We start from the raw sequence: 27,271 nt of genomic DNA on the forward strand, positions 1-27,271 counted from the left end.
GGGTTTTCCAGCATGACAATGACCCCAAACACACAGCCAGGGCAACTAAGGAGGGGCTCTGTAAGAAGCATTTCTTTTTTTCTTTTTTTTTTTTTATACTTTTTTATTGGGGGTTTTGCAGTAACAAAACAAACAAACATGTGGGTCACTGTTTACATTTAGTTTACATTTTGTGTGTATTCTAACCATTTTTTCCAGTGTTTTAAAAAGACATGTCCTTGAAGTCTAACGGAAAAGGTCAGTTTCTCCATAATGTAGATTTCTTCGATGATGTCCAGCCAGTGATTAAGACTTGGAGGGTCGGGTTTAGTCCAGTTCCTTGTGATAGCTTTTTTTCGATGCAACTGACATAACTTTAAAAAGGTACATGTCCTCTTTCTGAAAAGCCTCTTCTGTTAGAAGGCCGAGGAGATAGATTTGGGGATCCCTGGGAATTGCATATGACAAAATATTTTGTGTTATTTCAAATACATTGTCCCAGAAAGGTTTTAATTTTGTACACGTCCAAAAAATGTGAGAGTGATTGGCATTCGAGTGACCACACTGTCTCCAACACGGCTGAACAAACCCTTGTATTTTAGCTGTAATTTGAGGAGTAATGAAGAATCGCATGAGGCACTTCCACCCAAATTCCCTCCACCTTTTGGAGCTTGTTGTGGTTTGTTGTGTATTGCACATCTTCAGCCAATCACCCTCTAACAGGACAATGCTGAGTTCTTCTTCCCATTTAGATTTTATATAAAATGTGTTATTACCTTATTGTTTTTGCAGCCCTTTATAAAGTTTGGATACTGTTTTACCGGGTAAAAGTTTATAAGCGTCTGTGAATACTTTCAAAAAGACATTATTTGTGCTGGGATCATCAGATTGAATTTCAACATTATAAAAATGACGAACCTGCAGATATCTGAATAAGTCTGAATTATCCAAATTAAATTCTACTTTCAATTTTCCGAAAGGTTTAAAAATATTTCCCTCAATAAATGTACACAGAGCTGATAAACCTTTTTCTTTCCAAGTTGAGAATGTGGAGTCCAACTTGCCTGGTTGAAACCGTGAAAAGAAGGAGGGCCAGACCAAAATGCCGACTATCTTCGACAAATTATATTTTCTGATTATTCTATGCCATATAAATAAAGTGTTCTGTACAATACAGTTTTTGCTATTTGGCTTGTTCCTTCATGTCTCCCAATAATGCCATTGGTGGTATAGGCTCTAAATCTATCTCAATTTGTTTCCATCCTGATTCAAATTCAGGAGAACACCAACATGCTATATTTCTTAATTGGGCTGCAAAATAATATTCTTTCAGATTAGGAACAGCCAAGCCACCGCTTTCTTTACATATTTGGAGTGTTTTAAATTTAACCCTTGGTCTGGCACCTGCCCATATAAATCGTGAAATTAATTTGTTCCAAGTATTAAAATGTGAGTGTTGTGAAGGTGTCGTAGCACGGACCCACAACAGGGGGCGCAAATGAACGGACAATGAGTAAGCCAAAAGGTAACAATTTAATGTTGTGACAATACACAACTAAATACACAAAATCTGCAAAGTCAATTAACACCAGGTGACGTGTGGGCAGGCTCGAAGATAGGAGACCCCGATGAGAGAGAGGCCGCGTCCCACACGGCTTCCACCACCAACGGCCTGAAGAACACCGGAGCCGCCAAGTCCCGAATCCCCAGGTGACCTCTGTCTTCGACTGTCGACCCTGGTACTGCTGGCAAAAGCAGAAACAAGATGAATGAGTGTACGTCTTTACACTCAGTGGTTCTCGGTCTGTACACCGTTAGGAGGGGGAACCTCCACCTCCGAATCACACACTCGTGCAACGCCTGTGTAACCACTTATCTGTCCAGAGAGTAAGGCGCAGTCGTCGTCGTTAATCTCCGCCACTCCAGATAAGGCTCCGTCCACAGGAATAGGGCTGCAAATAACACAATGTGTCAGTCAGCAGAGAATTTACCTCACGGTAGTCGATTTCTCGGCGGGGAGGTGGAGTTGCAGTCCGGCTTTTATGGTAGTGATGATAACGAGTGACAGCTGGTGCAGAGGATGAGTGACAGCTGTCACTTCTTCTGGGTCTGGCGCCCTCTCGTGCTTGGAGCCCGCACTCCAAGCAGGGCGCCCTCTGGTGGTGGTGGGCCAGCAGTACCTCCTCTTCAGCGGCCCACACAACAGGACCCCCCCCCTCAACGGGCGCCTCCTGGCGTCCGACCAGGCTTGTCCGGATGTCTTGTGTAGAATTCGGCCAGGAGGGCCGGGTCCAGGATGAAGCTCCTCTTCACCCAGGAGCGTTCTTCAGGTCCATACCCCTCCCAGTCCACCAGATATTGGAAACCCCGGCCCTTACGACGGACGTCCAGGAGCCTGCGGACTGTCCAGGCAGGCTCCCCGTCAATGAGCCGGGCAGGAGGCGGGCGTAGGTCCGGAGTACAGAGGGGCGAGGTGTGGTGTGGTTTGAGACGGGAAACATGAAAGACAGGGTGAATCCGCAGTGAAGCCGGGAGTTGAAGCTTCACTGCGGCCGGGTTGATGATCTTGAGGATACGAAAGGGTCCGATGAATCTGTCCTTTAGTTTTGGGGAGTCGACACACAAAGGGATGTCCTTGGTCGAGAGCCACACCTCCTGCCCGGGCTGGTATGTTGGGGCCGGGGAACGTCGGCGGTCCGCATGGGTCTTGGCCCTCGTCCGGGCTTTTAACAGGGCAGAGCGGGCGGTCCGCCACACCCGGCGGCACCTCCTGAGGTGGGCCTGGACCGAGGGCACACCGACCTCTCCCTCCACCAGCGGGAACAATGGGGGCTGGAACCCCACACAAGCCTCAAAAGGGGAGAGGCCGGTAGCAGACGAGACTTGGCTGTTATGGGCATACTCGATCCAGGCCAGATGGTGACTCCAGGCCGCCGGGTGCGCGGAGGTGACGCAGCGAAGGGCCTGTTCCAACTCCTGGTTATCCCGCTCTGCCTGGCCGTTGGTCTGGGGGTGGTACCCGGACGAGAGACTCACGGTGGCCCCCAGCTCCTTACAGAAACTCTTCCACACCTGCGAAGAGAACTGGGGACCACGATCTGATACAATGTCCGATGGTATCCCATGCAGCCGCATGACGTGGTGGACCAGAAGGTCTGCCGTCTCCTGGGCTGTCGGGAGCTTCGGGAGGGCCACGAAGTGGGCCGCCTTGGAGAACCGGTCCACTATCGTGAGAATAACGGTGTTGCCCTGGGACGGCGGGAGGCCCGTGATGAAGTCCAGGCCGATGTGAGACCAGGGGCGATGAGGCACCGGCAGGGGCTGGAGGAGTCCCGTCGTCCTCCGATGGTCTGCCTTGCCCCTGGCGCAGATGGTACAGGCCTGGACGTAGTCCCGGACGTCGCTTTCCAGGGACGCCCACCAGAAGCGCTGCTGGACTACTGCCACGGTCCTACGCACTCCGGGATGACAGGAGAGCTTGGATCCGTGACAGAAGTCCAATACGGCAGCTCTTGCCTCTGGTGGGACGTACAGTCTGTTCTTGGGGCCAGTCCCCGGGTCCGGGCTCCTTGTCAGGGCCTCCCGGACGGTCTTCTCCACGTCCCAGGTGAGGGTGGCCACGACAGTGGACTCGGGGATGATGGTCTCGGTGGGGTTCGACAGCCCCGCTTTGGCTTCTTCTTCGTGTACCCGGGACAATGCATCTGGTTTTTGGTTCTTGGTCCCGGGGCGATACGTGACCTGGAAGTCAAAGCGCCCGAAGAACAGAGACCAGCGGGCTTGCCTGGGGTTCAGCCGCTTGGCGGTCCGGATGTACTCCAGGTTCCGATGGTCAGTGAAAACCGTGAAGGGCAACGATGCCCCCTCCAGCAGGTGTCTCCACTCTTCAAGAGCCTCCTTCACCGCAAGAAGTTCCCGATTGCCGACGTCATAGTTCCGTTCAGCTGGGGTCAACCTGCGGGAATAAAAGGCACAAGGATGGAGGACTTTATCAGCCTCCACGCTCTGGGACAGCACGGCTCCTATCCCTGAGTCAGAGGCGTCCACCTCTACTATGTACTGGCGATCAGGATCAGGCTGCACCAGAACTGGTGCAGTCGAGAACCGGCGTTTCAACTCCTGGAACGCGGCTTTGCACCGATCCGACCAGGCGAAGGGGACCTTGGTGGAGGTCAGGGCAGTCAGGGGGCTAACTACCTGACTGTAACCTTTAATGAACCTCCTGTAGAAATTTGCAAAGCCTAGAAACTGCTGTAGTTTCCTGCGGCTTGTTGGTTGGGGCCAATCTCTCACCGCCGCAACCTTAGCCGGATCAGGGGCGACGGAGTTGGAGGAGATGATGAACCCCAGGAAGGACAAAGAAGTGCGGTGGAACTCGCACTTCTCGCCCTTCACAAACAGCCGGTTCTCCAACAACCGCTGTAGGACCTGACGTACATGCTGGACATGGGTCTCAGGGTCCGGGGAAAAGATGAGTATATCGTCCAGATATACGAAGACGAACCGATGCAGGAAGTCCCGCAAGACGTCATTTACCAAAGCTTGGAACGGCGCGGGGGCGTTAGTGAGGCCGAACGGCATGACCAGGTACTCAAAATGACCTAACGGGGTGTTGAATGCCGTCTTCCATTCGTCTCCCTTCCGGATCCGAACCAGGTGGTACGCGTTTCTAAGATCCAATTTTGTGAAAATTTGGGCTCCATGCAGGGGCGTGAACACTGAATCTAACAGAGATAACGGGTATCGGTTGCGAACCGTGATCTCGTTCAGCCCTCTGTAATCAATGCATGGACGGAGTCCGCCGTCTTTCTTGCCCACAAAAAAGAAACCAGCACCCATCGGGGAGGTGGAGTTCCGGATCAGCCCGGCAGCTAAGGAGTCCCGGATGTAGGTCTCCACTGATTCGCGTTCCGGACGTGAGAGGTTGTACAGCCTGCTGGACGGGTACTCAGCGCCCGGGACCAAATCGATGGCACAATCATACGGTCGGTGCGGGGGAAGAGTGAGTGCCAGATCTTTGCTGAAAACGTCAGCAAGATCGTGGTACTCCTTTGGCACCGCCGATAGATTGGGGGGAACTTTGACCTCCTCATTAGCCGTAGTGCCGGGAGGAACCGAGGATCCTAAGCACTCCCGGTGGCAGGTTTCGCTCCACTGCGTCACAACCCCAGACGGCCAATCAATCCGGGGATTGTGCTTCACCATCCATGGAAAGCCCAAAATCACTCGGGAGGTAGAAGGTGTTACATGGAACACTATCTCCTCCCTGTGATTCCCAGACACAACCAAAGTCACTGGTTGTGTCTGATGTGCGATTAATGGAAGCAGGGTGCCATCTAGTGCTCGCACCTGCAAAGGTGCCGGCAGAGCCACCAGAGGGAGCCCTACTTCCTTTGCCCATCTGCTGTCCAGCAGATTCCCTTCAGACCCTGTGTCTATCAGTGCTGGGGCATGAAGGGTTAAATCCCCACAAAGGATGGTTACTGGGATTCGTGCAGATTTGCGGGGTTTTCCCGCATGCGTGTTATGACCCACCCTTAGCCCAGTTTCTAAGGACGGGCGTTGTAGTTTGACCGTTTTAGGGCAGTCCCTCTGCATGTGCTCGCAAGAGCCGCAGACGAAACACTCCCCGCGGGCCAGCCTCCTTTGTCTGATGTTTGGTTTTAATATGGCCCTGCTCGTGTCCCTAGCCTCCTCAGCAGGGGGAGCTGTAGCCACACGGAGCTCTCTGGCAGTGAAGCGTGGGGACGACGTCATCTTATCGGAACCGGAAGGGGGAGGGACGACTCGTGCCCGGTCACGCCTCCCGGCCTGCTCCCGACGATGCTCATTTAAACGGTTGTCTAAACGTATAACCAAATCGATCAGCCCGTCCAATTCCCGCGGTTCCTCCTTGGCCAGTAGGTGCTCCTTAAGGACCGGGGACAGTCCATTTACAAAGGCGGCGCGGAGCGCAACGTTATTCCAGCCGGACCTCGCTGCCGCGATGCGGAAGCCGACTGCATACTCGGCTGCGCTACGGCGCCCCTGTCTCACCGACAGCAGCACGTTCGAAGCGGTCTCGCCTCTGTTGGGATGATCAAACACTTGTTTGAATTCCCGTACAAACCCAGTATAAGACGTTAGGAGCCGTGAATTCTGCTCCCAAAGCGCCGTAGCCCATGCGCGTGCCTCTCCTCGAAGCAGATTAATAACATAAGCTACCCGGCTAGCATCTGACGCGTACATGACGGGGCGCTGTGAAAAGACGAGCGAACACTGCATGAGGAAGTCCGCGCACGTCTCGACACAGCCCCCGTACGGTTCCGGAGGGCTTATGTATGCTTCAGGGGACGGTGGGGGGGTTCGTTGAACGACCAGTGGAACGTTCGATACGGGCCCAGGACCAGCCAGAGGAGTGGCTGCAGCAGCGCCCTGATCGCGCGCTTCCACCCTGGCGGTGAGAGCCTCCACCCTCCGATTAAGGAGGACACTCTGCTCGGTCACTAATTCTAACCGGGCCTTGAAGGCGGTTAAGATCTGCTGCAGCTCACTCAACCCGCCTCCCGCTGACGCCTGCGCTCCTGGCTCTTCCATTGGCCGTTCAAGCTGAAGTTGACGCCCCTCGGAGTCCATGACGATGGCCGAGAAATCCTGTTGTGAAGGTGTCGTAGCACGGACCCACAACAGGGGGCGCAAATGAACGGACAATGAGTAAGCCAAAAGGTAACAATTTAATGTTGTGACAATACACAACTAAATACACAAAATCTGCAAAGTCAATTAACACCAGGTGACGTGTGGGCAGGCTCGAAGATAGGAGACCCCGATGAGAGAGAGGCCGCGTCCCACACGGCTTCCACCACCAACGGCCTGAAGAACACCGGAGCCGCCAAGTCCCGAATCCCCAGGTGACCTCTGTCTTCGACTGTCGACCCTGGTACTGCTGGCAAAAGCAGAAACAAGATGAATGAGTGTACGTCTTTACACTCAGTGGTTCTCGGTCTGTACACCATTAGGAGGGGGAACCTCCACCTCCGAATCACACACTCGTGCAACGCCTGTGTAACCACTTATCTGTCCAGAGAGTAAGGCGCAGTCGTCGTCGTTAATCTCCACCACTCCAGATAAGGCTCCGTCCACAGGAATAGGGCTGCAAATAACACAATGTGTCAGTCAGCAGAGAATTTACCTCACGGTAGTCGATTTCTCGGCGGGGAGGTGGAGTTGCAGTCCGGCTTTTATGGTAGTGATGATAACGAGTGACAGCTGGTGCAGAGGATGAGTGACAGCTGTCACTTCTTCTGGGTCTGGCGCCCTCTCGTGCTTGGAGCCCGCACTCCAAGCAGGGCGCCCTCTGGTGGTGGTGGGCCAGCAGTACCTCCTCTTCAGCGGCCCACACAACAGTGAGTCTGGGATTATAATGGGCAGTGCCATAAAGAAATATAAAAATCTTGGTAAAATATTAAACTTCACTATCTCAATTCTTGAACCAAAATCCAATGTAAGTGATGACCATCGATTAATGTCCTTCTGTATCGAGTCAATTATTTTATTAAAATTTAAGTAAAATAATTTATCAAATTCCTGTGTGATGAACACACCTAAATATTTTAACTGTTTTGTGTCCCATTTTAGTTTGTATTGTTGTCTTATTAAATTACTTGGTTGATAATCGATGGTCAAGACTTGGGTCTTCGTAATATTTAAGTGATAACCTGACAAATGTCCAAACTCTTTTAAAATTGACATAAGTTTTGGAATTGATTCATTAGGATTCTGTAGGTAAGTGATAATATCATCAGCAAACAGGGCTATTACATGTTTAGTGTTGGCTATTGTGATACCTTGAATTTCATCATTTTGTCGTATTTCCTGAGCCAGAGGCTCAATAAATAAAGCAAAGAGGGAGGGGCTGAGCCCAAAACCCTGACGATTTCCCCTATACAATTGAAAACTAGATGTCAGATGGCCATTAATTTTGATTCTAGCTACTGGATTGTTATAAAGCTTCTGGATACAAGTGATAAATTTACTGTTAAATCCAAGTCGTTCCAGTACTTTGTATAAAAATGGCCATCTGACCAGATCGAAGGCCTTCTCCGCGTCTAGGCTTACTAAGGCCATGTTCAGTTTCTGTTTCTTTGCTTCCTCAATAATATGCAGTGTTTGTCTTATGCTATCTTATGCTTTTATGAATCCTGTCTGGTCTTCGTGTATCACCTCCAGTAAATAGTTCTCTAGTCTTTTGGACATAATATGGGTAAACAATTTGTAGTCTACATTCAAAATTGAGATGGGGCGGTAGGATTCACAATATTCTTTGTTTTTGCCTTCTTTGGGTATGACAGATATGATTGCCTCTCTCCAGGATGGGGGTATTTCAGCTCTGTCTAATGTCCAATTAAATGATTTTAGCAATAAAGGTGCAAGGTCTTGTTTAAATAATTTATACCACTCATTAGGGTATCCATCACTGCCAGGCATTTTAGAGTTTTTAAGATGACCAATTGCAATATCTAATTCTTTTCTAGTAATGGGGGCAGTTAGGACTTCATTTTGTGTTATTCCTAGTGAAGGCAAATCTAGTTGAGATAAGTAATTAGTGATATCACTATCCGTCACTGGAGGGGGGCTTGAGTACAATTTTTCATAATATTTTTCAAAGATAGTATGGATTTGCTTTATGTCATGAGTCAATTTACCTGAGGAGGGGTCCCTGATTCCGAGGACTGCATGTTTTTGTTCTTGTGTCCGAAGACGTCTCGCTAATAGTTTTGTTGCTTTGGGGCCTGATTCATAATAGGTTTGTTTACAGAATCTTAACCGTTTTTCTACTTCTTCCTGGACTAAATCATTTATTTGGTGTTTAGTGTGTTTTATTTTATCTAACAATTTTTTGTCAGTATTGTGTATTAATTCGAGTTCGAGATTTCTTAATTTTTTTTTCCCAATTGTCGTATGTTTCTCTTCTCACCTTCTGTAAATAGGATGTCCTCGAAATGAGTTTCCCCCTTAACACTGCTTTAACTGTATCCCACACCATAGTTGGGCTCACTTGACCATTGTCATTAACCTCTATACATTCTGCTATTTCCTTTTTTATTTCTTTTACTATGGCTTCTTTATTGAGTATCCCAATATTTAATCTCCACAGAGTAACCTTTGGTATGTTAGACAGTTGCAAGGTAGACAATATGGTGGTCTGATAAATCAGATGTGCCAATTGAGCACTCCTTCACTCTGTGGATATCAACATTATTTAACAAAAAGAAATCAAGTCTTGAGTGCACTTTATGTGTGTGGGAGTAATGAGTAAAAACCTTTTCTTTAGGATTCAGGTCTCTCCAGATGTCGCATAGCCCGGATTGTTTAATTAAGGCCCTCAGATCTTTGGATCTATATGTTTTCTGTCTTTTATAACTTGTTGTGGAGAAAAATTTTGAATTGTATTCCAATCTCCACCACAGATCAATATTCCATCACTGTTGGTGATAATTATATCAAAGAGCGATTTGAGAAATTTTCTATCACTTTCAGGTGGGACATAGACGTTAGCAGATGTGACCACCACATTATCCACCCTCCCCTTTACTATTATATACCTGCCCTCCTTGTCTGCAACTTTAGTGTCAGCTTTAAAATTTACAGAATTAGAGATAAGAGTTATCACCCGCCTTTGGTATTTTTACAAGAACTATAAAATGCATTGGTATAACCAAAGCCTTTAAATTTTTCATGCTCAGTCATCGACATGTGCGTTTCCTGTAAGAAAGCAACCTGTATTCTGTCTTTTTTAATTTTTGTGAGAATCCTTTTCCGTTTTACTGGACCACTTAGACCGTTTACATTCAAAGATGCTATTTTTATGTCATTAACATTCAGAAACTGTAAAACTTTGTAATGCACATTTAAAACAGTGACTCCAAGAAACAAAAGAACAATAACACAATATGGAACTAGAAAAAACATAACAGAAACTTGACTTCCAAAAAGAAGAGTCACCTCCTCTGTTCTGACCCTGTTGGGGGGTCCAGGGGAAAACCTCTCAGATAGAGAGGGCCCAAAAGGGATAGCTGATGTGTCTATCTGAGTAAACACTTCTATCTTATGTGTCCAACTAAAAATAAGTAGTAAGGGTTGCCTTCTCTCCCACGTTTGTGGTTTAGCTGAAAAAAGAAAACAAAGCCGAAGATTCGCTGCCCTTTAATCAAGAGGATGCTCTGCGTCATCCTACTCATCTGTTTCTCTCTGGAAGCTCCGCAGTTTGGTCTTAGCTGTTCGTGTCACAGCAAATCCGCTGCTGTCCACTTGCTGCCACCCCAGAAGCTCCCGGAGCTGGGTCACCGCGCTGGTCACGTTGTCCTCCAGGACAGGCACCTCCACATCCAAGCCACGGGGCCGCAGCTCCTCCTAGACGTGCCGCACGCTGCTGTAAGTGCGCGCGCCCGACTCCCAGTGTATCCTCATATTGGTGAACGGGGTTTGAAAGTGCACTCCTTTTCTTTGAGTATTTTCTTGATCACGCTGTATTCCTTGCGCTTGGCCACGATCTCTGGAGGGTAGTCGTGATCGAAGTAAATAGAATTGGAGCCCACCTGAACTTTTTTCTTTTTCCACGCTTCTCTCAAGACCAGCTCCTTCGTTGAATATTCCAGGAAATTGACAATGACAGCTCTTGGAGGGGCACCGGGCGGTAGTTTGCTCGCCAGGGAGCGGTGGGCGCGCTGGATCCTCAGGTCACGAGGTATTTGCAGGTGTTCTTTAAGAAAGCTCTCGATAAACTGCAGGATGGGCTTATTTTCCTCAATGCCCTCTGGCAAGTTAAAAATACGGACATTATTCCTGCGTGACCTTGATTCAATATCAGTAGTTTTAAGCTGAAGTTTTCTCTGCTGCTCCAGACATGTGCACAGCAGTTTGGTGGCTTCTTCTGCCCAGCTCTCCACTTGCATTGTTCGTGATTCTGCTTCATCCATTCTGCGCGCCAGGCTTTTGACTTCGCTCACGGCACTGTCCAGCTTTCCGTTAAAGTCGTTCCCAAATCTGCCCAGCTTTTCATGTATTTCTTGACTTAGTTTGTCCAGGTTAAGCGCAGTGCGGCCTTGAAGTTCCTCTCTCAGCTCTTTTATTGCTCTCAGTATCTCAGAGTCTGTGTCTGGCGTGGCGTTGTTGCTAGCTTTAGCTTGGTCCGAGAGGGAGCTAGCTTTAGCAGACGAAGTGTTCTTTTCTGGTTGAGATTTAGGCATTTTGGCTTTGTTTTCTAATGAATATAATCCCTAGTAACAATCTTTCCCAGTTAAAGGATTTAAAAAAAGTTTGATTTTGGGATGTTCAAACTTAAAGCGGGAGAGAGGTTCCCGACACATCTATCTACTCCATTCGCTCCACTGGAAGTCCGGTAAGAAGCATTTCAAGGTCCTGGAGTGGCCTGGCCAGTCTCCAGACCTGAACTCAATAGAAAATCTTTGGAGGGAGCTGAAACTCCAAACCTGAAAGATTTGGAGAAGATCTGTATAAAAGTAAAAAGTGCTGATGTCCACGTCTTTTCACAATTCCTGTGTTAGTCAGACGACATCCCGGATAAAACACAGCGTCTAGTTTGGAAATGAACGGCACATTCCACTGTTACAGGAGTTTTTGCCAAGGAAAGAGGAGCGGAGGCTTCGCGCGTCGCGGCGGTGCCGCATGGCGCGAAGCAATGCTGTGATGAAGCCTCACAGGACATGTTCTGCCCAGCTCTCCACAATTTCTCTTATACTCACTCGACTGGTAAGCACCGAAAGCCGAGATAGGCATGTCCCAACTTGTCCTCTAACACTCCGAAACGGAGGTGTTCCTTTGTCTCGCTTCATCAGCGAATCGGTCGTGACGCGCAAAGCCTCCGTACGGCTTTCCATGACAAAATCTCTTGTTAAAAGTGAAATCTGCCGGAAAATGGCTGATGTCCAGCTCTTGTGATAACCAGAGAAATTGCACATGACGGTCCGGCTCCACACAGCCATCCATTTAGAAATGATGTGGTGGTTTCTGCCTCTCGATGGCGGCTCGGAGCGTGGCGCGCCGTGCGCCATTGTGGGCCGTCCTTAAAGCTGTAGTAACACTCCTTATTCTCTGTGAATCCCGTAAAATTTTCACAGAAAACCAGATAAATTTTTCGAATGGTTTCCAGCTGCCTGTCTCTAACAGTTTCTGAAAAAATTCAGATGGAAAAAAAGCCAAAATCATTCTGCCATTTCCTCGCAATGAAACAACGACGAGAGGGGTGGACCAGTGCTCACTCAAAGCCTGCCCACAGGCGAATGACGCAACCGACAGGCGTGGAAAAACTCACGCACGAAGGTTCAAGCTTGGCTGACGTAAAAACATATGAATCAAATCCATATAGTTTTTGAAAAAAATAAAAAGGTCCGTTACTTTTCTAAGAGACCTCATGTATGTATTTTTATTATATATATATATATATATATATATATATATATATATATATATATATATATACGAGGGCTGTCAATAAAGTAACGGTCCTTTTTATTTTTTTCAAAAACTATATGGATTTCATTCATATGTTTTTACGTCAGACATGCTTGAACCCTCGTGCGCATGCGTGAGTTTTTCCACGCCTGTCGGTGACGTCATTCGCCTGTGAGCACTCCTTGTGGGAGGAGTCGTCCAGCCCCTCGTCGGAATTCCTTTGTCTGAGAAGTTGCTGAGAGACTGGCGCGTTGTTTAATCAAAATTTTTTCTAAACCTGTGAGACACATCGAAGTGGACACGGTTCGAAAAATTAAGCTGGTTTTCAGTGAAAATTTTAACGGCTGATGAGAGATTTTGAGGTGATTCTGTCACTTTAAGGACTTTTCACGGTGCAAGACGTCGCGCAGCGCTCTCAGGCGGCGTCATCAGCCTGTTCAAGCTGAAAACCTCCACATTTCAGGCTCTATTAATCCAGGACGTCGTGAGAGAACAGAGAAGTTTCAGAAGAAGTCGGTTTCAGCATTTTATCCGGATATTCCACTGTTAAAGGAGATTTTTTTAATGAAAGACGTGCGGACGGATCCGCGCGTCGGGACGCAGCCGGCGCGGTGCAGCGGCACAGGAAAAACACCTCCGTGTTGATAACCATTTGTAAAATCCAGGCGGCTTTTGATGGCTTTCAGTGGAGTGAGTATATGAGAAATTGTTTAACAGCAGGACATGTTCCAACTTGTCCTTAAGGCTTTCAACAGAGGTGTTTTTCCTGTGGCGGAGCGTCGCGGCGGCTGCGTCCCGACGCGCGGACCCGTCCGCACGTCTTTCATTAAAAAAATCTCCTTTAACAGTGGAATATCCGGATAAAATGCTGAAACCGACTTCTTCTGAAACTTCTCTGTTCTCTCACGACGTCCTGGATCAATAGAGCCTGAAATGTGGAGGTTTTCAGCTTGAACAGGCTGATGACGCCGCCTGAGAGCGCTGAGCGACGTCTTGCACCGTGGGAAGTCCTTAAAGCGACAGAATCACCTCAAAATCTCTCATCAGCCGTTAAAATTTTCACTGAAAACCAGCTTAATTTTTCGAACCGTGTCCACTTCGATGTGTCTCACAGGTTTAGAAAAAATTTTGATCAAACAACGCGCCAGTCTCTCAGCAACTTCTTAGACAAAGGAATTCCGACGAGGGGCTGAACGACTCCTCCCACAAGGAGTGCTCACAGGCGAATGACGTCACCGACAGGCGTGGAAAAACTCACGCATGCGCACGAGGGTTCAAGCATGTCTGATGTAAAAACATATGAATGAAATCCATATAGTTTTTGAAAAAAATAAAAAGGACCGTTACTTTATTGACAGCCCTCGTATATATATATACTCACTTATATTCTACTTTTCACGTAAACTGTTCACAGCAGTATTAATGCACCCACCAGAAAACATTACAATATACTTTAGTCACCTTTCTTTAATGTTAATATTTTTCTTTTCTTTACTACTGTACGACTCTTGGCGCTGCAACAAATGATTTCCCCACTGTGGGATCAATAAAGTTTATCTTATCTTATCTTTTCTTTCATCTCTCATATTTCAATACCTATTTGTCACACTGCTGGGGACCAATATTAGCTCACTGAAATATCAATAATGTCACCTTTAAATGTGTTGTTGTTCACAATGTTCCTCTGTCTCCAGCATGACTCAATGTGATATGTAACAGCGCGTTCTTTTTGGATGATTAGGGTGTTTCTGAACAATCACCCAAAGAGCTCAACAATTATACCCCAAAAAGAAGAAGAAAAAAATTCATGTGGATATGCTTTGTTATGATGATAACAGTTTAAAAATAAACCTTATCTCACATTAACTTGCAGTGAGTTACATGTATTCTGCATTTGCAGTGTTATTTCTTCGATTTTTTATTTTCTTCTCTGCCACAGACGCTTCGCCCTTTCTCTCAGCACGTGAACAGATGCTTTGACCTATGAGTGTGATTGCTGTGCAGCCGAATGATGTTTTCTTCTCTCTCTTGTGCTTTCTTTCTCTTCATCTCAGACGGGTATTCTCACAAGGCTGGGATGGATGGTTTGATCCCAGGAGCTGGAGACACTGTAGTCCTGGTGAGATGTCATTGAGCGGCAACAAAAGCCAGTCTTTTCCACTCGGACTGCCTCTGCCCCTGAACAGCACCAGCTCTCAGTATTCCCAACCATGGGAGGAGGGTGGAAGCAGTTATGAGACGGTGCAACAGTGGAACAAAACGCAGCTCCTCTCAGACCTTTCTGTTCTGGAGAATAATGAGCATTGTCACATGTCACCTGTCCTGACAGCGTTCCTGGTAATGTGGTACTGTATTACGATGGTGCTGGGGCTGGTGGGGAACATCGGCCTCATCTGCATCATTACCCGTCGCAGAGAAAAGGTCAACGTCACCAGCATTTTCATCTGCAACCTGTCCTTCTCTGACATTCTGGTGTGTGTGTTCTGCCTCCCCTTCACCATCGTATACACACTCATGGACCACTGGGTGTTTGGGTCACTGTTATGCCGCCTGGTGCCGTTCATCCAGTGTGTGTCTGTCACCGTGTCCGTGCTATCTCTGGTGGTCATCGCTCTAGAAAGACATCAGCTGATCATTAACCCCTCAGGATGGAGACCTAGCATTATCCAGGCCTACATGGCGGTCATTTTCATCTGGATCCTGGCCTGCTTCACCTCCCTGCCATTCTTAGCTTTTCAGCTGCTCACAAATGAGCCCTACGCCAACGTACCCCTGCCCAATCCTCCGCTCCCTCAGCACGCCTCTCTTTACTCCAAACTTCAGCATTATCACAATGCAACACTCCCACAATCTACCTTCTACATGTACAAAAACTCATCTGCGCTTCCAAATTTGTACCACTCCCTGCTTCGTTATGTTCCCGCCACTCCACATCTGGAAGCCTGCTTGGAGCATTGGCCAAGTCAACAACAGAGGCTAGCTTATACCACGTGGCTCGTGCTCTTCCAGTACTGCGGCCCTCTCCTGCTTGTCCTGCTCTGTTACATTCGGGTATTTGTGCGCCTACGCCACCGCAAAGACATGTTGGACCGTGCCAGAACGCCAGAAAGCGTTCGCATGGCACACAGTCGCCGCATCAACATCATGCTCGCCGCCCTCATAACGGCGTTTGCTCTTTGCTGGCTGCCGCTCACCATCTTTAACGTAGTGTCAGACTGGAACCAGGAGGCTCTGCCTGTCTGCCACCACAACCTGCTGTTCTCCCTCTGCCACCTGCTGGCCATGTCATCCACCTGCATCAACCCAATCATCTACGGCTTCCTCAACTCCAACTTTCGGCAGGAGGTGAGAGAGGTGCTGCTGTTCTGCCAGTGCCGCACGCTAAAAAAAGCGTGTGACCGTTTCCCCGTGAACACTGTGCACATGGAAATGTCGCGCACCTCTGAACCTCTCACCCACACGTGCTACTCTATCGACACCACAACCTAAATGACACTGCCGTCACAGGATGTAGAAATCACTCACTGTGTAGTTTTAAGCCTAACGTATAGTGTAAAAGTTTTCACAGTGGTTTAAAGTGAAGTGTGAGGTACATTATCAAGGTATCTTATTGTACAACCAGGTGTAATTATCCGATGTGTTTGATTAAAAATAGCTTTTGAAAAGAATGCCCAATTTTAATCTAAGCTATGTGTCCCTGTTGTGTTTCTTACTGCACACGTGTTACCTGTCATGTTATTGTCATGGCAGAAGGACACACATGCATGCACATACTGAAGAATAGTAAATGCATTTTGTGACAAAGCAGGCGCATTTTATTTAGTGCCGGTGATTATTGAATGTGCTGCAGCTTCCTGTTGGCTTTGTATTTGTGGCAGTTGTGTTTTAAACCTGGTTCTGCAACAAATTTAAAGACATTGTGTTTATGTCAATTAGAGGTCAATTGCGACAAATTTTCAACACTGTCAATTAGGAATTTCAGCAATTATAGTACGAGACTTTCAGTGTGCATATATTAAAATGTGCTACTTTTTGTTGTATGACAGGAGGTTTTTTTTAAAGCCGCAATCATATTCTGCTGTTATTATGAATTCCTCCAAGATATTTTGGGTATGTGAAGACATTGATTATGGTGTCTGCTGCTTGCTTGCTATTTTGTGTGTGCATACATGCATGATGAACTCATAATACTCCCAGAAATTATGTTTTCAAAGTAAAAGAGAAAGAAAAAAAATTCCTAATGCTAACAACAATTTTAACAACCTTAAATTTTAATTGATTGAAAGTCCAAGAGAATTTGAACATGCAACAAAAATGACTCGTCTGTGTCGGAAAAGATTAGAGTGATAAAAGTGGGGAAGAAATTCTGAGATTACCTACAACTACATGAACGATCAAAAAAAACAAAAAAAAAAAAAACACTAATCCTTGTTTGTTCATTGAATTTAATGACTTGTAATTTTCACATGTTATTATGAACTGTACCTGTATGATAATTAAAAGGTCACTTTGAACTTTTATCTTGAATTAATTATGCTTACTCTGCGGTGGCGGCAGTTGGTTGGATAACAAACACTCAAATGCCAGTTCTGAAATTTTCCTGTGATACATTAGTTGTTATGTATTACAAAGAATAGGTAAAGTGGTTAAACTTTATGAAAACAAACTACACAATTTCATAATCCTTTTTTTTTTCAGCGGTGGCGGGGGTTTCTGTGCAAAAGACTGTTGTTAGATCATATTATTTGTCTGCAACAGGGACTTGTCAAACTAGGAGAAACACAGGTGTTACAGGATGGCTGGAGGAATAGGCACGAAAGAATGAAGACTTTTAATACTTCAATCAAACTGCCTTCAGAATAATGCAGAATGCCTCAACAGTGCCAGGTCACGTTTCAGCTCCGCTCGATGCCATCACTTTGCATCTTTAACATTAGCGCACATGTTTTAGGCCACAACAGCAAAAGTCTATGCAGAAAACCACATTTCATTCTCTTGTCATTCCTGAGATATGGTCATCAGTGTGTTTTAGATGATGACCCCTGACTGAACGTACAACCTGTGTTGTTCGAGAATAATCCAATGTGTTTATCCACCAACTTGGATTGAAATTGTCATTTCAAATTTCTGCATGCATTTTGGAAATGGGCTGGGATGGGGTTTGAACGGGGAACCTTCTGCACTGAAACCAAGCACAGTAACCACTTGGCATGACAAAGCCCGGAGTTTTCAGTCTGGCAGCCGAGTATAGCATCTTATTTCTGTTTGAAATTCATCTGACTTTCTTGATGTCTGATGTAAGCACCTAGCTCCTCAATTTTCTCTATTTTCCTACACCTCCAACCGATTGCATAGCAAAATTTGACACACTGTTGCAAGTTTGTCAGGATGCACATCAAAAAGAAAAAAAAAAAAGAAAACAACTTCTGTGTTTGTAATTTACCCATCATGCTCTTCTTTGCATTGGCCAAAAATCCAAAAGTCCCAAAAGTGACATAGACATGCAGCATGGCAGTTAAAACTGGACTAGTAAACTGGAGTGCTTCATTTAAAAAAAAAGACATAAATCATGCATGTGCAAAAAAAAAGTGCAGTGTGCATTAAGTTTGAACACTGTAAAACAATTAATAACCCTAATTGTTTAACCCAAGCAATGAGGATTATTAACCCTGTGACCTGATCCCAGATAAGTGGTTGAAGATGTATGTATGTGGGTTATTGTTTACCATAAATACTATGCGACAGAACTACTAGGGAGTTTAACATTTAATGTACTGTAGAAAGCACATTTGTCATTATGTGTCAACATTTCACTGCATTAATGTTATACAGTTATGTTTTCTTTGAAGAACAATACTTACCCTAGTCTCCATTGTTGAGCCCAACTTCTTACTTGGGCAACAGAGGCAATGAATTCTCGTGTTTAGATGGATTCACAGACTCCGCCCCCTGGTGGACAAAGTTGCAATTGAAATCTGCTCAACGGTGAACATGTCCAAGATTTTAGTGGTGCAGCTTAGCTAAAATTTCCATAACAATTGTGCATTTTGTGATAAAAGCATAGAATCTGGCAAACATATTCAAAATATACTAATGTATATTTTCAGATATGGAGCCATCCTGGAGCTGACCATTACACCAATTACACGGGGTGAAATTTTTAAAAATCTCCAGTCATGTTGAAAACTATACCATATTATTTGTCTGATCATAATGATTCCAAAAAGGTATAGTTTGGACAACCTATGACGGAATGTTCTGGAGTTATGGTGTAAAAACAGCAAAAATGGTGACAAAGGTTAGTTTCAGTTTGTACAGGGGTCAAAAGTTAAAGTTCCTTCAATTTTGGTAAAAAAGTGATAATAGATAATAGCTAATAGGATTAATAAATGAAATAGTTTGCACCATCTGTCATGTTTAGTTATCATGTTATGTGGTAACATATATCATAAAGGAGCCTTCAGCTTTCAGGCTCCTCTCCTGTGGAACCAGCTCCCAATTCGGATCAGGGAGACAGACACCCTCTCTACTTTTAAGATTAGGCTTAAAACTTTCCTTTTTGCTAAAGCTTATAGTTAGGGCTGGATCAGGTGACCCTGAACCATCCCTTTGTTATGCTGCTATAGACTTAGACTGCTGGGGGGTTCCCATGATGCACTGAGTGTTTCTTTCTCTTTTTGCTCTGTATGCACCACTCTGCATTTAATCATTAGTGATTGATCTCTGCTCCCCTCCACAGCATGTCTTTTTCCTGGTTCTCTCCCTCAGCCCCAACCAGTCCCAGCAGAAGACTGCCCCTCCCTGAGCCTGGTTCTGCTGGAGGTTTCTTCCTGTAAAAAGGGAGTTTTTCCTTCCCACTGTCGCCAAGTGCTTGCTCACAGGGAGTCGTTTCAACCGTTGGGGTTTTTCTGTAATTATTGTATGGCTTTTGCCTTACAATATAAAGCGCCTTGGGGCAACTGTTCGTTGTGATTTGGCGCTATATAAATAAAATTGATTTGATTTGTTTTGATAAAATCCAATGGACGTTGACCTTGTTTGACCTTTACTTTGGACACTAAGCATATAATACAGTCAAAACTATACTATTTATTCCATTCCATTTCCATATCTGGAAATAAACATTAGTTAATTTAGAATATGTATGCCAAATTTGATGTTTTTATTGCAGAATGAACAGTTGTTTTGCTATGGGCAGCATCTATAAGTGAAAGTTAAAACTCTACCATGCAAAGCGAAAGCCATACATCAACAACATCCAGAAACGCCACTGCCTTCTCTGGGCCCGAGCTCATCTGAAATGGACAGATGCAAAGTGGAAAAGTGTACTGTGGTCTGATGAGTCCACATTTCAAATTGTTTTTGGAAATCATGGATGTCGTGTCCTCCGGACAAAAGAGGAAAAAGACCATCCAGATTGTTACCAGCACAAACTTCAAAAGCCAGTATCTGTGATGGTATGGGGGTGTGTTAGTGCCCATGGCATGAGCAACATACACATCTGTGATGGCACCATCAATGCTGAAAGGTACATTCAGGTTTTGGAGCAACATATGCTGCCATCCAAGCAACTGCTTTTTCAGTGGCGTCCCTGCTTATTTCAGCAAGACAATGCCAAGCCACATTCTGCACGTGTTACAACAGCATGGCTTCGTAGTAAAAGAGTGCAGGTACTAGACTGGCCTGCCTACAGTCCAGACCTCCCGCCCATTGAAAATGTGTGGCGCATTATGAAGCACAAAATATGACAACACAGACCCCGGACTGTTGAACATCTGAAGTCGTACATCAAGCAAGAATGGGAAAGAATTCCACCTACAAAGCTTCAACAATTAGTGTCCTCAGTTCTCAAACACTTATTGAGTGATGTTAGAAGGAAAGGTGATGAAACACAGTGGTAAACATATCACTGTCCCAGCTTTTTTGAAACGTGTTGCAGGCATCCATTTCAAAATGAGCAAATATTTGCACAAAAACAATAAAGTTTATCAGCTTGAACATTAAATATCTTGTCTCTCTAAATGCAACATCGAAATGGGTACACATGCACACATGTTTTGGAAGTGTGTAAAAATTCAAAAATTTTGGACTGATGTTAAAAATGAAGTGTCGACAATATTGGGATACCATCGGGAGCTTTCAGCTTTTCAATGTATTCTTGCTGCCAGAGTAGATAAGGCAAAGGACAAACATAACTCTAAATTGACGGAAATTCTTTTTCATGTAGCGAGAAAGACGATTTTGAAATTTTGGATTTCCAGTGACTGCCCTACAATTGAAGACTGGTACACAGAGGTTCTGAAGATAATCCTGCTTGAGAGACTCATATATTCTTCACGACAACATTGATGAATTTTTGGGCATTTGGCAACCGGTTTTAAGCAAAACAAATCTCACATAAACTGAAATGCCCTCTGACTTGTTTGTATTCCTGTGATTTTGGACTGTGGACCTAGTTGTGATAGTACTATTCAATGTAAATTATATTCAAATTTATTTTACTTTGCAATTTTATTTTACGTTATTATTATTATTATTATTATTCCATCTCTGCTGAGTATTGGTTTGTTTATAAGTTTGTTCTTGTAAAAAAAAAAGGGGGGGGGATTTAATCAATCAATCAATCAACTTTTTTCTTATATAGCGCCAAATCACAACAAACAGTTGCCCCAAGGCGCTCCATATTGCAAGGCAAGGCCATACAATAATTATGAAAAACCCCAACGGTCAAAACGACCCCCTATGAGCAAGCACTTGGCCACAGTGGGAAGGAAAAACTCCCTTTTAACAGGAAGAAACCTCCAGCAGAACCAGGCTCAGGGAGGGGCAGTCTTCTGCTGAGACTGGTTGGGGCTGAGGGAAAGAACCAGGAAAAAGACATGCCGAGAAAGGGGGCAGAGATCGATCACTAATGATTAAATGCAGAGTGATGCATACGGAGCAAAAAGAGAAAGAAACAGTGCATCATGGGAACCCCCCCACAGTCTACGTCTAAAGCAACATAACCAAGGGATGGTCCAGGGTCACCCGATCCAGCCCTAACTATAAGCCTTAGCGAAAAGGAAAGTTTTAAGCCTAATCTTAAAAGTAGAGAGGGTGTCTGTCTCCCTGATCTGAATTGGGAGCTGGTTCCACAGGAGAGGAGCCTGAAAGCTGAAGGCTCTGCCTCCCATTCTACTCTTACAAACCCTAGGAACTACAAGTAAGCCCGCAGTCTGAGAGCGAAGCGCTCTAATGGGGTAATATGGTACTACGAGGTCCCTAAGATAAGATGGGACCTGATTATTCAAAACCTTATACATATTTAACATATGTATGTGAATGTAATACACATTACAGCCCCAAATAAAAAGACTAAAGAAAAAAATATCTTGTCTTTGTGGTGTATTCAATTGAATATAGGTTGAAGAGGATTTGCAAATCATTGTATTCTGTTTGGGCAGCACGGTGGCTTAGTGGTTAGCACTGTTGCCTCACAGCAAGAAGGTCATGGGTTAGACTCCCGTGGCCTTTCTGTGTGGAGTTTGCATGTTCTCCCCGTGTTTGTGTGGGTTTCCTCTGGGTGCTCCGGTTTCCTCCCACATCCAAAGACATGCGGGTTAGGTGGATTGGAATCTTTAAAACCATTGTCCGTAGGTGTGTGTGTGTCTATGTTTGTTTGTCTATTTGTGGCCCTGCGACAGACTGGCGTCCTGTCCTGGGTGTACCCCGCCTCACGCTCTATGACTGCTGGGATAGGCTCCAGCCCCCTGCGACCCTTAATTGGACTAAGCAGTAGAAGATGAATGAATGAATAAATGTATTCTGTTTGTATTTACATTTTACACAATGTCCCAACTTCATTGGAATTGGGGTTGTACAAGTCCTTCTAAATATTGCCATATCATTGTCTTTTCAAATCCAGTATTGCCAAATTTTTTTCACAGCTTTAAGAAACTCTTGGTCTCTTCATCCGTCCATGTGTAGCTACGCCACACATTTCAGAATGTCATGTGACTCTGTATGTGATGTGATGTGATCTATAACTGTGGAAAAGTGCTTCCATTGTAGTTTTGCCAAATATGCCTTTTTTTTTTGAATGGCAGTGGCTATCCATACACAGCCATTGATAATACACACTTATATGCATATATAGTGCCGAAATTACCCTTTGAAATGATGGTCTTGAGCACTTTGGCTGGTTCATAAATATTGGTCATAAACTATGCAGGGTTCTCACCAGAAATTTTTCACAGCATGGGGGGAACTTAGCGGGGCATAGCCACGCAACAACCTTTGTAGGCGTGAGTATTGTACAAGAGTCCGTAGTCATTCCTCCAAGAAAATTTTGAAATGTATAGCCCTTTGAAACATGATCTCCTGCACTTTGAGGTCCACTTTGCATTGCTAATTTGTACTTTAATAACACGTGACATGTCCTTTAAAAAAGCAAAAAAAAAAAAAAAAACAAAAAAAAAACACAAAAGCCCCCTGTGCTGGTTAAGTCACAGCGTAGGGGCCTAAATCACAGCATAGGGGATCCAAATCACAGGATAGGGGCTGCCTATGATCAACTGCACCGGCGAGAACCCTGCTATGGTTATGATTATTGTTGTGATGGCACTAGTGGTTAACACTGCTGCCTCACAGCAAGGTCATGGGATTGCTTCCCACCTGTGCTCTTTCTGTGTGGAGTTTGAATGTTCTCCCCATGTTTGCGTGGGTTCCCTCCGGGTGCTTCGGCTTCCTCCCACATCCAAAGACATGAATGTGAGGTGAATTGGAAACTTTAAATTGTCCGTAGGTGTGCGTGCAGGTGTGAATGTGTTTGTCTATATGTAGCCCTGTGACAGACTGGCATCCTGTCTAGGGTGTACCATGCCTCACACCCAGTGACTGTTGGGATAGGCTCCAGCCCCACCGTAACCCTTAATTGGAGTAAGTGGGCAGAGAAGATGGATGGATCATTATTGTCGTATAGAAAAAAAGGAAATCTTTAACATGACTGGGATTCAAATGCAGGGCCTTTGTCTCATACGTCTCACACCCTACCACTTACACCACAGTATCTTGTATCTTGTACTTTGCAGCGGGTCATAGCTTGAACTTCTCATACATACCATACCTGAATCTAACACGGCTACGCATGTATAGCCATTGTTTTGAATTGCCTGAAATGTCATGCGCGTAAAAACATTTTTGTGTATTTGAGAGTTTTTTGAAGTACATTAAACACATTTTCAATTCGTTACTTCAAATTATGCAATTTGAAGGGTGATGGAAACATACCTATGCGAAAAGTGTACACATTTTTACCTTAATACATGAAGTCTTTGACAAGATATTACACGGAGTCAAGAAGTTCCTAGACAAGCTCTAATTCTGGTAACAAGGGTACAAAGAGTACAGGTTTTAACATTCTTTGTAAAAGAGTACTGAAAGGAAGCATAGAGCTTCCAAGTGGACTTGTGAAGATCCTTTTCACGGTCCTTCTTTTTTTTTTTTTTTGGGAAAAGAATAACCCCCACACTCCGAAGGGTTTCGCCTTGAACTCCCATACTCCACCCAGGGTTTAGTCTGAGTCTCACCCTCTTTTTTAGCATAACTTCCGGGTTATGAGTGACGTTTCTTACTCTCAGCCAATGATTGGTCTTTGTGTCCTTACGCTTCACAAAATGAAAATACACGCGCGAACCAGTAAAGCTTGATATATTCGTCAAAACGCCTTGAAACTGCTCGCTTTAAAGTGCAGAAGTAAGTGTCCGTTTATAAACGCTACTTTGACGTGTTAATGTCCAAATGTCAACAAGCGTAACACTTGTGCTGAATGCATATTACGGAAGTACTGAGCTAAGTTAGCTATACTAGCCTAATGTAAAGAATCAACAAGTAGGCTAATAAACATGTACCGTTAGCGTTAGTTGTTAAAGTTTGTTTAAATTGAGTCACAGTTTATTGAACTTTGCTTTTAATATGACAACGTGTTATCACGAATTCAAGTTGACGGTTTCGTCATGTCTGGTTTTACATTTTACAGCTTTCGATACGTTTTGGTTTTGCTAAAGTGTCACGATCATAGCTTCTTAGAATATGTTTGTTTTTCAATAAAAACTGCAGTAATCAGGAACGAAAGTGACACAAACTGCAATAATGTTAAACTGTAACACATTTACCAAAATGACAACACCTAAAAACCAAAACAGAAATAACTAAATTTACAATATTAGTAATTTATAATATTACTAATAGCCCTAGCATGTATAATTTATTTTTAGATTATGTTTGTGTGAATGTCACTGAATGCTAAAAATTCACATATTAGCAGCAGGTGTCAAAATCCAACCCTTCGTCTGCGTCGTGACCCCTGGACACCAGATCAAGTAGGGAATTGCCTATTGGGGTGAAATATGGTGAGGACCTTGTGTGCCCCATGGGCACTATGGTAGTTATGAAGGCCCAACAGGAACCCTGAATACAAGACAGCTAACGGGGCTCTGTTGAAGAAGTCCTCAGTGGCGGATCAGGTGCAGGAGGTAAAGGCTACAGGTCTGAAGGCATATGAAGGCTGTAGCATATCCTCAGGCTTTGATCATCTGGGATTTCCCAGCCATCAGACCTAACTATGAATCTGTCAAGGACCGTGTGTTTGCCGGAGTGCAGTGACATTGGAAACTTTTAATTGTCCGTAGGTGTGCGTGCAGGTGTGAATGTGTTTGTTTGTATGTGGCCCTGGGACAGACTGGCGTCCTGTCCAGGTTGCACCCTGAAAATTACTGCAATTGTTTTTCTATAGGCAACTCCTGCAACTAAAGAAGTGAAAAATGACTGCAAGCAACAGCTGTTCATCTCTTCTCAAAGGTACCAATAATGGTTGTCCTTGCAAAAATCCCTCAAGTTGGATTTGTTTTTAATGATTTGATGACTCTCTCTGCAGATATCATTGCTTATGTTGATGTGTGGTCATCAAACAAAACTGCAAACTTTTCAGAGCCGTTCATTCAGCAGCTACAAGAAATGGGAGCTCAGGTGAAGGCACCGGGCATCAATATAAGCATTTACAGAATGTGAAGGTTTTTTGCTATGGTTGATCTGAATGGCTTTCCCATTGCAGGTATCAAAAACATTCAATAAACAAGTTACACATGTAGTCTTCAATAATGGTCATATAGCTACATGGGAGAAAGCCAAGAAAAGGAATGTGAAGCTCGTATCTGTTTTGTGGGTAGCGAGGTAATCATGACTCAGAGTTGGGTGCATTCTTTATTTCAACAATTGAGTTAATCACCAATCAGTCTGTTGTATAACTTATTTGACTTGTTTCTGGTGAAACAATGTGCAGATGTCATGAAGATGGGGTGCATGCTGATGAAGATTTGTATCCAGCCCTGAATGATAATAGTGATCCTGTATTGAAAAAAAAGAAAGTGAGTAAATTTACCTCTCAGATATGTTTAAGCTGTTTTTACAGGAATTGTTTTTGGACCGTTGTTCTTTGTCGAGTCATTTCATGTACAACCCCAGTTCCAGTGAAGTTGGGACGTTGTGTAAAATGTAAATAAAAACAGAATACAATGATTTGCAAATCCTCTTCAACCTATATTCAATTGAATACACCAAAAAGTCAAGATATTTAATGTTCAAACTGATAAACTTTGTTTTCGTGCAAATATTTGCTCTTTTTGAAATGATGCCTGCAACATGTTTCAAAAAAGCTGGGACAGTGGTATGTTTACCACTGTGTTACATCACCTTTCCTTCTAACAGCACTCAATAAGCGTTTGGGAACTGAGGGCACTTATTGTTGAAGCTTTGTAGGTGGAATTCTTTCCCATTCTTGCTTGATGTCTGACTTCAGTTGTTCAACAGTCCTCAGACTCTGTTGTTGTATTTTGTGCTTCATAATGCGCCACATATTTTCAATGGGCAACAGGTCTGGACTGCAGGCAGGTCAGTCTAGTACCCGCACTCTTTGACTACAAAGCCACGCTGTTGTAACACATGCAGAATGTGGCTTAGCATTGTCTTGCTGAAATAAGCAGGGACGTCCCTGAAAAAGACGTTGCTTGGATGTTAGCATGTGTTGCTGCAAAACCTGGATGTACCTTTCAGCATTGATGGTGCCATCACAGATATGCAAGTTGTCCATGCCATGGGCAACTTACACATCTGCACACCCCCATACAACATCAACATCGCACACCCCATACAACATACAGCATACCTCCATACAACATCACACCCCCCCATACCATCACAGATGCTGACTTTTGAACTTTGCGCTGGTAACAATCTGGGTGGTCTTTTTCCTCTTTTGTCCGGAGGACACGACGTCCATACCCACATTATGGAAAACTGCCACTATAATTCCAGTACCAAAATAACCTAGACCTACTGAACTTAATCATTACCGTCCCATAGCCTTAACATCCATAATCATGACATGCCTGGAGAAACTGCTGCTGAACATCATTCTTCCACTTGTCACTCCACACTTGGATCCCCTTCAATTTGACTATAAGGCAAAAAGAGGTACAGAGGATGCTGTGGCCTGCCTGCTGTACCTGCTCCCCCAGCATCTGGATTCTCCAGGCAACTTTGCTAGAATACTATTTGTAGACATTAGCTCCGCCTTCAACTCCCAACAGAAACATCTGCTGATCCAGAAGCTTTATCGTCTCAACATTCCCCCCATCTGATCCATCTTACCCACAACTTCCTCACAGACAGACTACAAGTGGCGAGGGTGGGCTCAACCACATCCCCTGTACTTACCTTTAACACCAGGGTCCCACAGGGATGTGTGTTGAGCCCATTCCTGCTCATTCTCTACACCAATGACTGCCTAAGCATCTCACCAACC

General features: G+C 44.8%; 2 protein-coding genes across 2 annotated transcripts in view; both read left to right on the forward strand.

The window, feature by feature from the left end:
- The window catches only part of npy4r (neuropeptide Y receptor Y4), a 37,373-nt gene extending 20,886 nt beyond the window's left edge, over positions 1-16,487 (forward strand). Inside the window, exon 2 of the mRNA XM_034184779.1 lies at positions 14,487-16,487. Within this exon, the coding sequence (XP_034040670.1) occupies positions 14,557-15,921 (1,365 nt within the window). The 5' untranslated portion in view covers positions 14,487-14,556 and the 3' untranslated portion in view covers positions 15,922-16,487. The remainder of the gene's footprint in view (positions 1-14,486) is intronic.
- Positions 16,488-24,095: 7,608 nt separating this feature from the next.
- Positions 24,096-27,271, forward strand: part of mcph1 (microcephalin 1) — a 65,902-nt gene continuing 62,726 nt past the window's right edge. Inside the window, exons 1-5 of the mRNA XM_034184619.1 lie at positions 24,096-24,165; positions 25,205-25,269; positions 25,346-25,437; positions 25,523-25,641; positions 25,751-25,835. Coding sequence (XP_034040510.1) covers positions 25,233-25,269; positions 25,346-25,437; positions 25,523-25,641; positions 25,751-25,835 — 333 coding nt within the window. The 5' untranslated portion in view covers positions 24,096-24,165; positions 25,205-25,232. The remainder of the gene's footprint in view (positions 24,166-25,204; positions 25,270-25,345; positions 25,438-25,522; positions 25,642-25,750; positions 25,836-27,271) is intronic.

This window comes from Thalassophryne amazonica, chromosome 13 (genome assembly GCF_902500255.1).
Source record: "Thalassophryne amazonica chromosome 13, fThaAma1.1, whole genome shotgun sequence".
In the NCBI taxonomy this organism is placed as follows: Eukaryota; Metazoa; Chordata; class Actinopteri; order Batrachoidiformes; family Batrachoididae; genus Thalassophryne; species Thalassophryne amazonica.